Here is a 13,192-nt window from a genome sequence, read left to right on the forward strand (position 1 = left end):
CCTGACTGCTTGTCTTTTTGTCTGTCCACTTGTCTGTCTGTCTATCTGATGTGCCTGTCTATCCACCTGCTTGTCTGTCTGTCTACCTGTCTGTCTATCTGACCATCTGTCTACCTGCATATCTGCCTATCTACCTGTCTGTCTCCCTATCTGTCCACCTGTCTATCTGCTGATTGTCTATCTGCTTACCTGCCTGTCTATCTGCTGATTGTCTATCTGCCTACCTGCCTGTCCGTCTGTCTCGTCTGCCTGTCTGTGTGCCTTTTTGTCTATCTATCCATCTAATTATGAATTATAAATGTATTTTATAAAACATTAAAATATGATTAATGAACTCTGCATGTGGTTATTTCGTGATCAATGACCTTCCTTACACGAGTTGCAGTTTCAGACTCCAGAGACGTCGGGGTGAAAGGTTTGGTGCTTCAGCTCAGGAGATGTTTGATACAGGAGTGAGTAACAGGAGTGCACTACATTACAGCGGTGATCTGTGACCCTCTCACAGGAAGTGCACAATCACAACAAGTACAACTTGAAGTCATATAATAAAAGTGAGACGTGAGCCTGTAAGACTGTAATGCACCAGGGCAGGAGATCATTAAAGCTCTTAAACACTGTGATTACAGCTGGAGGTTGACGGAGCTGTATTTTAACACACCTGCTGATCAGATCGCGGATGATAAACCACATCATCATCATCAGCTTCTCTAACAGCGTCATGTTGTTCGATTTGGAGCAGGAAACTCTCTAAACAGTCCTCAAGGCAACACGTTTATTCTCCTTCATGGGTGTCTCGAGCTTTTTGGAGAAGTACAACTCGGTCAGAGTAAGGTCTCAGTGAAGCGTCTGAGTGGAAACATTTCCTTCTCTGAGGTTCACAATGATCTCAGGAGTTTTATTTTCAGGCTGAAGGTGAACACGTTAGGAGACCTAGACCACAGGGTTTAAACTCTAAAGATAAATAAATAAATCTAGAACAGAGACGTGTGATTAAAGACACTTGACTGAGCAGGTTTAAGACAGTACTGACTCTGGGCCGGGGCTCGGTCTGACGCCATGCTAATGGACTCAATAAAAACACTTGGATACCAGGTGATGCTTAATGATGTAAGCACAGTGTAAACCATTCTCTGTGAAAATATCAAGAGGAGTCGGGAGAGCATCTTCCTACAACACAGTACATAAACATAAAAGAGCACACAATGCTGCAGATGAAGCTGACCAGGAGACACAAAAATGTCTACAGACAATCTGTTAGCCACAACTGCTCCAGGGAACCGAGACCTGCTGGAGATAAACACACTAAACACACTAAACACACAGCACGTCCCGAACGAAGATCACTTACACGCTTGATACACATGTCACGTAAAAAATGTCCAGTACAAATCAGAGCTGTGTTTAATAGTAAAAGTAAGAGCATTTCCATACACACACACACACACACACACACACACACACACACACACAGGATCAGGATGTGTGTCCATGATAAAACCACTCGTTATTGAGACTCATCAGATTAAAGTCTTCAGTTTGTTAGGGATCATAAAGACTGGACTTTGGAGTGATGGAGAAAGGTCATGTGACCTGATGAGTCCAGACTGAGCCTAGTCCAGAGTGATGGGCGTGTCAGGGTGAGAAGGGAAGGACATGAAGCGATGCACCCATCATGCATAGTGTCCACTGTACAAGCCTCTGGAGACAGTGTTATGATCTGGGGTTGATCAGTTACTCAGGTCTAGACTCAGTAACGTTATGGGGCAATAAAATGAAGTCAGCTGACCACCTGAATGTACTGAATCAGCAGGTCATCACATCTATGGAGGGTTTCTTCTTCTTCACTGATGGTACGGAGTGTATTCCAGGACGGAGTGTGTCAGAGACCGGCTCTGAACGTATGAGGAATCATTTACACACATGAACTGGACACCAGAGTGTGTGTGTGTGTGTGTGTGTATGTGTGTAATCAAAGCTAAAGGTTATTAAATTAAATATTAGTGTATGACCTTTTTTTCTGGCCAGGTTAGTGTACAGTACAGTAGATCTAACTGTTCAGCGACATCCCTGACTGATTAATACTAAGCCTAAGGTTAATCCTGGACCCAGGCTCATTCCTTTAAACAGCAGTAACAGGTGAACAGCCAAACCCGAACAGCTGATCAACAGGAATATAAAGGAAACCAAAACAATTTCTTTTATCTAAGACGCAGAACACATACTGTACGTTTCCCTGTCTCTTTTATTCAGTCCTAATTTATTTTTGCCTTTTTTTTCATTCTTTTTTTAAATTCCTTTTTTATTGGGTTTTACAAAAACCCTGAAACCCCTAAATGAAAGTCTAATCTTTTTGAATTTAAGAAAGGAGAGGGCATCTCTTATACACTGGGAGTGAGAGGAAGATGATGATGATGATGATGTCAGTATTATTCCTCTAGTACTGTAAGTAGGACAGAAAGCGCCGGGCCACCTGTTTAAGCGTGAGAAAGGGACGGTATTGAGGAAAAGAACCCAAACAGTGCACTAATAGGATTCGGCTCTATTTCTTCCCCCATCATTTCTGATAAGTTGCTAAAAATTCCCATACAGAAGTTGTATATGGACCGAGCCAGAACCATGTGAGACTGTTCACACCTATCACACGCTGGGTTAACATCGGCATGTCTGTCTTGGACACCCACGTTTTAGTGCCATACACACGATGTACTACTTTAAATGGGATAAGACCATGTCTTACACAAACAGAGGAACTATGTAGGGCTCCAAAATCCTGAGCAAAACTCCTCTGGTATTTCTCGCCCCAGATCCTCCTCCCAAAAGGCCGTGATGATTCAGTCTGCATAAGCTTGATCTGATAATAAAGATGTGAGTTCGAAACTTTTAGAATTGGTGTCAGAAAACCATCTAAGACTACAGTAAGTGTTATTACCATGACTATGTACAAAGCCAGAGATCTACAGATATCTAAAAGATGGTATCTCTATCTAAGTCTTTAAAATGATTAATACCAAAGTAGAGAAGACGCTGTCTGCTGAAGTGGGAGCTAAAGCACGAGTAGCAGCCAGTGTGGCGTACTGTAGGTACCGTAGAGACCGACTGGAAGCCCAAGCAGCGCTCAGCCCAAATTCTGAGAAAGGTTTTGACAAGTACATTCTTGAAATAGTGTGAAACAGGACTGAATAGGCGAGCGAACAAGAGCCTTCAAGGATACCGGCTCAGCAGAATTGGTCTCTGGTCCAGCTGAAGAGAGTTTTTGAGGATCCTAACAACGGCTTTCTACCAATAAAACCTAGGATTAGTTTTGGCCAACCCTCTGAGACTCCCAGGCCTCCGTTAGTACTTTCAGTGCGATCTACAGCAGGAAACTTCTGGCTCCAGACGAACTGAGACAACCGAGAATCTACTTTACTAACGTTGTAAAAAACAAAAAAACAAAAAAAAAAAACAAGCTTTTAACAAAATATCAAAATATCTCGAAACTAGTTACATCTATCGACAATTTATTAAACTGGGATTACAACAAAACAAATATTAAAGATCATTAACCTCAATTTTAATAAATTATACAAAATGTCTAAGCCAAAACATTCTTGTTTTATTGGCAGATCATTTGGTTTGTTTTGGAAACGTATTTCTTGAAAAAATGCTAAATGATCCAGCCAGACATTTTTCACTCACAATTTTAATAAAAGTTGGTTAGAAATAAGCTTTAAAATCTTATATCATGTTATTTTGAAACAAAATTGACAAAATGTCTAGATTCAAGAATACGTCACTTTTTACAAAATATTTTATTTCGCAGTGAGGTGTGAGGAAGGACAAGAGGTGCACATGTAGATGAATAGGAGAACGACGGAGGAATATTTATTTTAACCTTTAAACTCACACGTGCCTGCTCAGAGTGCCTGCTCGGTCGAATGACTGGCGTCATTAAGGAAGCAAAATTAGCCAATTAAAGATGCTAAAGATCTTAAAGCAATTTCCGTCTGGGGTTATTAAAGTTCTTTAAATGTTGAATGTTGAATCCATTAATCTGTGTTTCAAATTAACTCAAAAATATAAAATACACGGGGGATGGACAGTAAAAGTGAAACGCCTGGTTTTAGACCACAGTAGATCATTAGTATGGTGAAGGGCCTCCTTTTGCGGCCAATACAGCATCAGTTCATCTTGGGAATGACAGAGACAAGTCCTGCTTAGTGGGCCAGAGCGATTTTGAGCCGTTCTACTTGTAGAACAGTGGCCAGGTCTCTACATGATGTTCAACTTTACTTTCATGTTCATCTCCTGACGAAAAGTTTTGGTGGAAAGAGGAGAGTTGAGGTGCACATTTATTTCTGCAGTGACTCGGGCAGTTTTGTTTTTATGTTTTTTGGATACAATGCGGGTCAGCACCCGGACATCCCTTTCAGACAGCTTGCTCTCGCTTCCACAGTCGGATGTGGAGCCCTGGATACCCTGGCTCTGATTTGTCCCCCATAATGTTGTGTGTGTTGCAATATTTTAAACAAAACTTATAAGATATCTTCTAAGATATATGAGCAGTTTTAAAGATTCGGTTCTGTTAAAATCTAGGCAACGTTCAGTTCTGCACCATGTCTGAGGACACCAATAGTTTAGGGGTTAGATCAGAGCACACTCGAGAGCCTTAAACCTGAATCTCTGATGCTTGACTCGACCTCATACAGCTGAAAGCCGTCAAATAGCATTTGAATAGAAAAACAACACCATAAAAGCCAAAGAACAAACAAAATCAAACAGCGATGCAGCAACCTGTGGATGTGTGTGCACAAACTCCTGCTACGAATTTAATGAATTTAATCACTGATTTGATTTTAAAACAAACAAACAAACCGTATGGGATCATGAGTAAGATCATCAGACATGGGCAATGAAACAGCACCGTGTGTGTGTGTGTGTGTTGAGTTGTTTGCTGAAGTTCAGGGAGATTTATCAGGAGAAGCATTGTTAAAGGTTAGTCTGTTTACCATGTGTGTGTTTTGTCATGTTCTCCATCCCTCACTGTTGCCAGAGCAACCACAGAGATTGGGAGCAAAAACAGCCATATAACAGCTACACAACAGGTATGTGCATGATGTAGTGCGGGGTTAAAGACACATGATCTGTGGCGTGGAAGAGTGCGTCTGAAACTGCAAAGAGAAAAATACTGAATCAGATGTGTGTGAGCTCAGCGCTGATCTGCTATTTGTGTTTTATTTATTTATTTATTTATTTATTTATTTAGCCACTTTTGGAAATACTTGTCACTGAGCTGTTAAAGCATTTTATTCACATTACATCTGACAAGCAGCTTCAACCTTTTAACACACACACACACACACACACACACACACAGCCAGTGGTAATAAAATGAAAATCTAATACACAGCTCCTGAATGTAAGACGTCTGTTTGAAATGGTGCGACGCCGCACGGTGTGTTTTCTCATCATTGATCCCAGCTGCAGTTCTCCTTCTGCCTCACTGGGAGTTTTTTAATATGGATGGCGGCGCTAGTCGTCGGTCCACGACCTGGCTGAGCCGTCAGAAACCGGACAGAGAAGAGGAGACGTGTCTCACTGCAGAACCTACAGCAGAGAGTTCCATAACAAACCCCGGGCGATCTCACAGAGGCGGAGATTAAACCCAGGCTTCACATCGTTACACCGGCTTCGTCTTTTAAAACATAAAAGAAGAGAAACGTTTAATAAAAAGCAGCTGACTGCATCAAGGCGTCGAGCGCAGCTGTGTCCGCTCCAGTTTTTCTCAAAGAGTACAAACACTAAAACGTTTAACGTGTCACTACACGCACTGAGTGCTGGAAGTTATTAATGCTCTTTAATACGCTCTCAAAAGCTGTTTGAACAAGTCGAAGTCGACACCAGTGCCTCTGCCTCTGAGATGCCTCGGCTCGAACCGGCCGCGCTCCGATTATTACTCATGTGTTCACCTCAAGTACCCTCGAGACATACTTTAAACCAGAAGGAAGCTTCTAAAGCAAACACTTGGCACTCGCACTGACAGGCGTCTTAGACTGACGGATGGAGTGTTTACCCACAATTCCTCCACAGGCAGAGGAATAATTACTACAGACGGGTGGGGGGTGGGGGGGGGGGGTGTTCTTATGTACTTGGCCAGTGATTGACCGAAATAGGAAGGTGTTCAGTTTGATTAGACATGACCAATCAGCCTTTTATGGCAGTACATTATTAAAAATTGTGCACATTAAAAAGCCTCCAGTTAGTCTCAAACCCACTGAGTGCACACACTTACACCAGTCTCAAACCTTTACCAGGCTTTAAACTTTAACTCTAATCTGGGGAGTGTAAAATGCATTAACAATCCCAAACAGATAACACAGAATCTACATCACGAGCTGGAACAGTAGATATCAGTAGGTGGACTCAGAGATTCTGTGAGAGAGAAGTGCATATATCTACAATCTATTAAGTGCTAATTAATAATAATAATAATAATAATGATGATAATAATAAGCAGAATGATGGCTTAACGGTTAGCACTGTCGCCTTGCACCTCCTGGGTCTGGGTTCGATTCCCAGCCAAGGTTTGATTCCTGCCTATTCTTTACAAAACCTAAAAGGGTGCAAATCTTTTCAGCAAATGTTGATCTGACTGCAGCACACACACACACACACACACACACACACAAACAGCAATTGTCACAAATAAACTGTTGCAGAAAGACATTAGTGTAATGCCTGAGTCACTTGATGTTAGAGTTTCATCTCAGAAAATAAAAAACAATATAATAAACCTATATAACAAAAAACATAAAACATGTATGCTCTCTCTCTCTCTCTCTCTCTCTCTCTCTCTCGCTCTGCATGCTCACCTTCGACGGCTCTTTTGAAGAAAACTTTGCAGCTCCCGCAGGTCAGGACCCCGTAGTGGCACCCTGACGCCTCGTCCGAACACACCAGGCAGACCTTACTGTTCGGGCCTTTGGGTCGAGCGGAATTGGATGAGCTGGAAGGGCCGGCTTCGGGCCTGAGCACAGAACTGCAATGAAACGAGAACACAACAACACAACGTGAGGCTCCGAAATCAGTGTCACATCAAGTTAAAGATATCACACAGCACCTCATTCACTCCCAGAAGCAAAAGGAGGAGGAAGTGTGACATTCTGAAGGTTACAGCCGTATTCTAATAACAGGAAGTAGGACAGAAGGACGTCAGAGGGACAGAGAGGTTCTGTGGGGAGAACCTGGGGCACTGAACTGCCTTCCACTGGGGGGGTGGAGGGTGGGGGGTTTGATGTAAGACCACGCATTAAGATCTGTCCCAGATTAACCAATAAAGATGGAATTACAGGAATCCAGATGTGAGGATATAAAATCTAACCAGGTGAAACGCTGCAGTTACGTTCAGGACGCAGAGAGACGCTGTAGTGTTGATGTAAATCTGTACTTATCTTCTGGGAAAATACACACACACATGAGGAAGGGAAGAAATAAAGTCTGACAGGGAGGCAGCAGGCCTGAGCAGAGCCAAAGATTTCACTGGAACGCAGTCGAAGAAGAGGACGATTAAATCAGCTGAATAAATATTTCAGTAAGAGACAGCGTGCGTGAATAAGATCCAGAGCAGTCTGATCTAATCCCGTTTAGAACAGCTGGGTAAAATAAAGTTTAATTACAATTGAGAATATTTTTACTGAAAGGATACGTATGGGTGCAACGGATCAGAAAACTCGCAGTTCGGGTCGCGTCACGGTTTTAGAGTCGCAGATCAGTTTTCAGCTCAGACGAATCTAATTTTACATTTCATTTATTAATAACAGAACCTTAAGGATCACAAATAAAAACAACATTCATGGGGACAAGGTTTAGTTCGAATATTAAAATAAAACATTAAATACTTAATTACTTGTAAATTGAGACAAAATTATTTATATTTTAAGCCATCCCACAATAGTAAATAAAAATAATATAAACTTGACTGTTTATTACATTACATTACAGCTCCAGGTCCTGGGTTCGATTCTCACGTCAGGTCTTTGGAGTTTGATTCCCAAACCTGGTGGGGTTCCCCCTGGGTACTACAGTTTCCTCCCACAGTCCAAAGACATGCAGATTAGGCTTACTGGCGTTTTCAAATTGCCTGTAGTGTGTGAATGTGCGTGAATGTTGACCGGAGGTCCTACAACAGTCGTACAAAAAAAAAATTCAACCGCTGACAATTGGGCTTCACATGCTGTGGTTGGACTAAAGAGGTTCCTAGATGGATATTATTATATTATATTATATTATATTATATTATATTATATTATATTATATTATATTATATTATATTATATTATATTATATTATATTATATTATGTCATGTTATGTTATGTTATGTTATGTTATATTATTGAAAACTGAGCTCTGCTGCAGAGGAGAAGTTCATTTAGAGTCACCAGCCTCAGAAATCACCAATTAACAACCAGCACCTCAGATTAGAGCCGTTATGAAGCTTTACAGAGCAGAAGGAGCAGATATACATCTCAATATCAACTGTTCAGAGGAGATTATTGTGTGTTTTGGATAATAAACACCTTCAGTATAGTTTTACAGTGTAGAGAGAAATAAACATCAGGAACGACCGTGGAGTTAGAATAAGGGGTGTACAAACTTTAAACTGGTAGTGTATAAATATATAAACAGACTAGTTCTAGTACAGATATTATTCTGGTTGTTATTATTATGTTTTTATCTTAGTGAGCGGGGATAGGGGGGATTCTGTCAGTGTGATCTGGCAACCCTGGTGAGGACCGAGCGAGCGTGCATGTGAGAGGACTTTCTGCTCAGAAACAGGACCAAACATAACACCATGCAGCAGCTGTACTTCACACTGTAATGGAACGAGACTCGTGTGTGATGAACCATGGGAATGAATCCGGGTCACGGGTCCGCTGCAGTCCGGTCCACCTCTGGGACAAACAGATCGTTTTCATCATCGTCCACTGATTTGTTTTAAATAAATCACTGATTTCAGTCTCCTGTGCACAATTTTTTGGACATATCTCGTAAACACACAAGGAAACGATCGTGAAATACTCCTCGCGCATGTGGTCCAGTATAGCCGCCGTATTTGTCTCATCCTGTTAGCGTAAGGCTACTCACATCACGCCGCAGCGTAAACACACTCTCAGCGGCTGTCTCGTCATTAAAGCCTGAGAGTAAATGTGCCCCCTGCGTTCAGAGAGGAATATATTCTGCCCTGGTTAGTGACGTGAACAGCAATGTGAATCACTGGGATAATGACGTTAGACCGATATAATATTAGCACAAAAGCTGGAGACGGCACGGAATCTTTTTAACCTCCACCAGTCAGATCCAATCAGGAGGCCCGTTACAGCGCTGCAGACTCTCAGCCTCTGCTCACGGCACACGGAGCATCTGATACGGCGCTCGAATGACATGCAGAGTTCTCTGGGCATAATGAACAAAACATTCTACTGATTGAAATCTAATTAGCTCGACATATTAACATATAAACACACTTGTGTGTGTGTGTGTGTGTGTGTGTGTGTGTGATAAACAGAGCACAATGGAACAGAACTGAGCGGTTTGTGGAATCACACACCCTGTGTCGTGCTGTTTCTCAGAAATTATCCACAATGAAGATTATTACAGTATGTGTGGCCAAGGATTATAACTTTTTTATTTATTAATACACAATACCAATCGAGCTTCCTGCTTGTAAAATTTCCTTTTTTATCATTCTGTGTGACTCTACGGTACATCCTTATAGAAGAGTACTTGCACTATCCCGAGTCACCCAGATGAGGACGGGTTCCTCCTAAGGTTCCTCCTAAGGTTCCTCTCATGTCAGCTCATGGAGGTTTTTCATCCTCACCTTCGTCTCTTCTTCATCAGGAATAAATTTAAAATTATGTCTGGATTTCTGTAAAGCAGCTTTGTGACGTCGTCCACTGTTATAAACAATGATTAAATCTTACATTTACATTTACATTTACATTTAGGCATTTGGCAGACGCTCTTATCCAGAGCGACTTACAAAAAGTGCTTTAATGTTTACAACATTGGATACATACTTACACTGGGTTAACTAGGTTAATAACTAAGTACCATCAGTCCAACACATCTGAAGTTTTTTCTGTTTTTTTTTTTTTTTTTTTTTTGGGGGGGGGGGGGGGGGGGGTTAGTCCAAGTACTGGAGAAACAGATGCGTCTTGAGTCGTCGTTTAAAGATAGTCAAAGTATCTGATGTACGGACATCTAGAGGAAGTTCATTCCACCACCTAGGTGCCAGAACAGAAAAGAGCCTGGATGAATGCCGCCCTCGATCCCTGAAAGATGGTGGGATGAGGCGAGCAGTGCTGGAGGATCGGAGGGAACGTGGTGCAGTGCGTGGTGTAATTAGTGCAGAGAGGTAAGTGGGTGCTGGGCCATTTTTAGCTTTGTAGGCAAGCATCAGTGTTTTGAATTTGATGCGGGCAGCTACAGGAAGCCAGTGCAGGGAGCGGAGGAGTGGGGTGGTGTGGGAGAACTTGGGAAGGTTAAAAACGAGTCGTGCTGCTGCATTCTGGATCAGTTGCAGAGGACGAATCGTGGACAGAGGCAGGCCTGCCAGGAGTGAGTTGCAGTAGTCCAGTCTTGAAATAACAAGGGACTGAACAAGCACCTGAGTAGCCTGTGAAGAAAGAAATGGGCGAATTCTTCTGATATTGTAAAGAAGAAATCGACAAGAGCGAGTAAGGTTAGCGATGTGTGGGGAAAATGACAAATGATTGTCCACGGTTACCCCAAGATTGCGGGCAGTGGTTGAGGGAGTGATTTGGTTGTTGTCCATGGATATCACAAGGTCTTGACCTGGAGATGAGTCACAAGGGATAAACAACAGTTCGGTTTTACTGAGATTGAGCTTTAGTTGATGAGCAGCCATCCAAAATGAGATGTCTGCCAGACATGCTGAGATCCGGGTGGAAACCTGAGTGTCAGAGGGAGGAAAGGAGAGAACAAGTTGGGTGTCGTCTGCATAACAGTGGTATGAGAATCCATGCGATGATATGACCTTACCAAGAGACCGGGTATAGAGGGAGAACAGAAGAGGACCAAGTACTGAGCCCTGCGGGACACCAGTAGAGAGTCTACGTGGGGCAGATGTAGATCCCCTCCATGTTACCTCATATGACCTATCTTTTAGGTAAGAAGCAAACCATTGCCACGCTGTTCCACAAATTCCAAGGCTTGTAAGAATAGATAATAGAATCTTGTGGTTCACGGTGTCAAATGCAGCTGACAGGTCCAGGAGGATGAGGACAGATGAAAGTTTAGCAGATCTAGCAGCATGGAGCTTCTCAGTGACTGACAGAAGGGCAGTCTCTGTGGAATGTGCCACTTTGAATCCAGATTGGTTTGGGTCATTAAGGTTGTTCTGTGAGAGATAAAGAGACATTTGATTATAAACCGTTCTTTCAAGAATTTTGGAAATAAAAGAGAGAAGTGATACCGGGCGATAGTTGTTAACTTCTGATGGGTCCAGGCAGGGTTTCTTGAGGATGGGAATAACCCTCGCCTTCTTAAAAGCGGCAGGAACATGACCAGATGATATGGATTGGTTGATGATGGCTGTGGTGAAGGGAAGGAGGTCTCGTGAGATGGCCTGGAGCATTGTGGAAGGGATTGGGTCTAATGAACAGGTGGTGGGGTTAGATGACGAGATGATCTGTTGAATCTCGTCAGATGACAAGTTGGAAAATTCTGCTAAAGGAGAGAAGGAAAGGTCCTGAGGTTCTGCCGTAGGAGTTTGGTTGAGAGCGAAGGACTGGCGGATTGCTGCAATCTTCCCATCGTAGAATGTGGCAAAATCGTCAGCAGTCAGAGAGGAAGGGGCAGGAGGAGTCGGTGGGTTGAGTAGTGAGGAGAAGATGTTGTGGAGTTTGCCAGGATCATGTGCAGACGCTTCCAACTTTTGTCTGAAGAAGGTAGTTTTGGCAGAAGTCACATCACATGAGAATTTGGAAAGAAGAGTCTGGTAAGAGATGAGATCTGCATCAAGCTGTGATTTCTTCCATCTTCTCTCTGCAGTTCTTAATTCTCTCCTGTTGTTGCGCAGTACATCAGATAGCCAAGGAGCAGGACAAGACGTCTTCCTTGGTTTAGATGACAGCGGGCAAAGGAGATCTATGGATGAGGAGAGAGAGGAGAGGAAAGTTTCAGTCGCAGTCTCTAGTGGTAAAGAGGAGAAGGAGTCTGGGTCTGGGAGGAATGATAGGGTGTATGAAGACACAGAGGAAGGGGAGACAGAGTGAAGGTTTTTGCGGGTAAAAAAAACATTTTGGTGGTTAGGTTTACATAGGATGGGAAGGGTTATGGTGAAGGATACCAGGTAATGATTAGATTTATGAAGAGGAATAGTAGTGATATCTGTGACTGGGGAAGGGCGGCAGAAAACAAGGTCGAGAGAATTTCCTGCCTTGTGTGTAGGAGGGCAACTGTTTAGGGTTAAAGAGAAGGAGTTAAGGAGAGGGAGAAGGAAAGAGGATTGGAGTTTATCAGATGGAAGGTTGAAATCTCCTAGAACAGTGAGAGGAGTGTTAGCAGAAGGAAAAAGACTAAGAAGTATGTCCATTTCATCTAGAAAGTTTCCTAGAGAGCCAGGAGGACGGTAAATAACTAAGATGTGGAGGTTAATTGGAGAGGTTACCTTAACTGCATGAAATTCAAATGATGAAAAACTGAGATGAGACAGGGTGATGGGCGAGAAGGACCATCTCTTGGACAACAGGAGACCCGTACCACCACCTCTGCCAGTTTCTCGTGGAGTGTGAGAGAATACATAGGCAGAGGATAGGGCAGCCGGTGTAGCTGAGTTCTGAGGAGATATCCAGGTCTCAGTTAGTGCTAGAAAGTCAAAAGAGTAATGGGTAGCTAGAGCTGAGATAAAGTCTGCTTTCTTTACCGCAGATTGGCAGTTCCAGAGCCCACCTACCACCAGTGCAGGACAATGAGACAGTACTGGAGGGTAGATGAGGTTTCTGGGAGATCTGCCTCTGCTGTGTGAGTAAAAGCATCTTGGTCTGTGAGAACTGACAGAGATAGGTTGAAGACACATGCTAGACTGAGGTAACTGTCTATAAAAACTTGTAACTTCTTGGTAAACAAGAGTTTGAGTCAATTTTCTTGTGCACTACATTTGTTGCAGGATATGCTTATTAACCGCTT

The 13,192-nt window shown here is 42.7% G+C and overlaps 1 protein-coding gene across 3 annotated transcripts in view; it reads right to left on the reverse strand.

Annotated features, from left to right (window-relative positions):
- The window catches only part of LOC128507542 (glucocorticoid receptor-like), a 58,963-nt gene that overhangs the window by 14,256 nt on the left and 31,515 nt on the right, over positions 1–13,192 (reverse strand). For all 3 annotated transcript variants that reach the window (XM_053478541.1, XM_053478540.1, XM_053478539.1), the window contains one exon: positions 6,852–7,018. In XM_053478541.1, the coding sequence (XP_053334516.1) occupies positions 6,852–7,018 (167 nt within the window). The remainder of the gene's footprint in view (positions 1–6,851; positions 7,019–13,192) is intronic.

Source organism: Clarias gariepinus, chromosome 19 (genome assembly GCF_024256425.1).
Source record: "Clarias gariepinus isolate MV-2021 ecotype Netherlands chromosome 19, CGAR_prim_01v2, whole genome shotgun sequence".
Lineage (NCBI taxonomy): Eukaryota > Metazoa > Chordata > Actinopteri > Siluriformes > Clariidae > Clarias > Clarias gariepinus.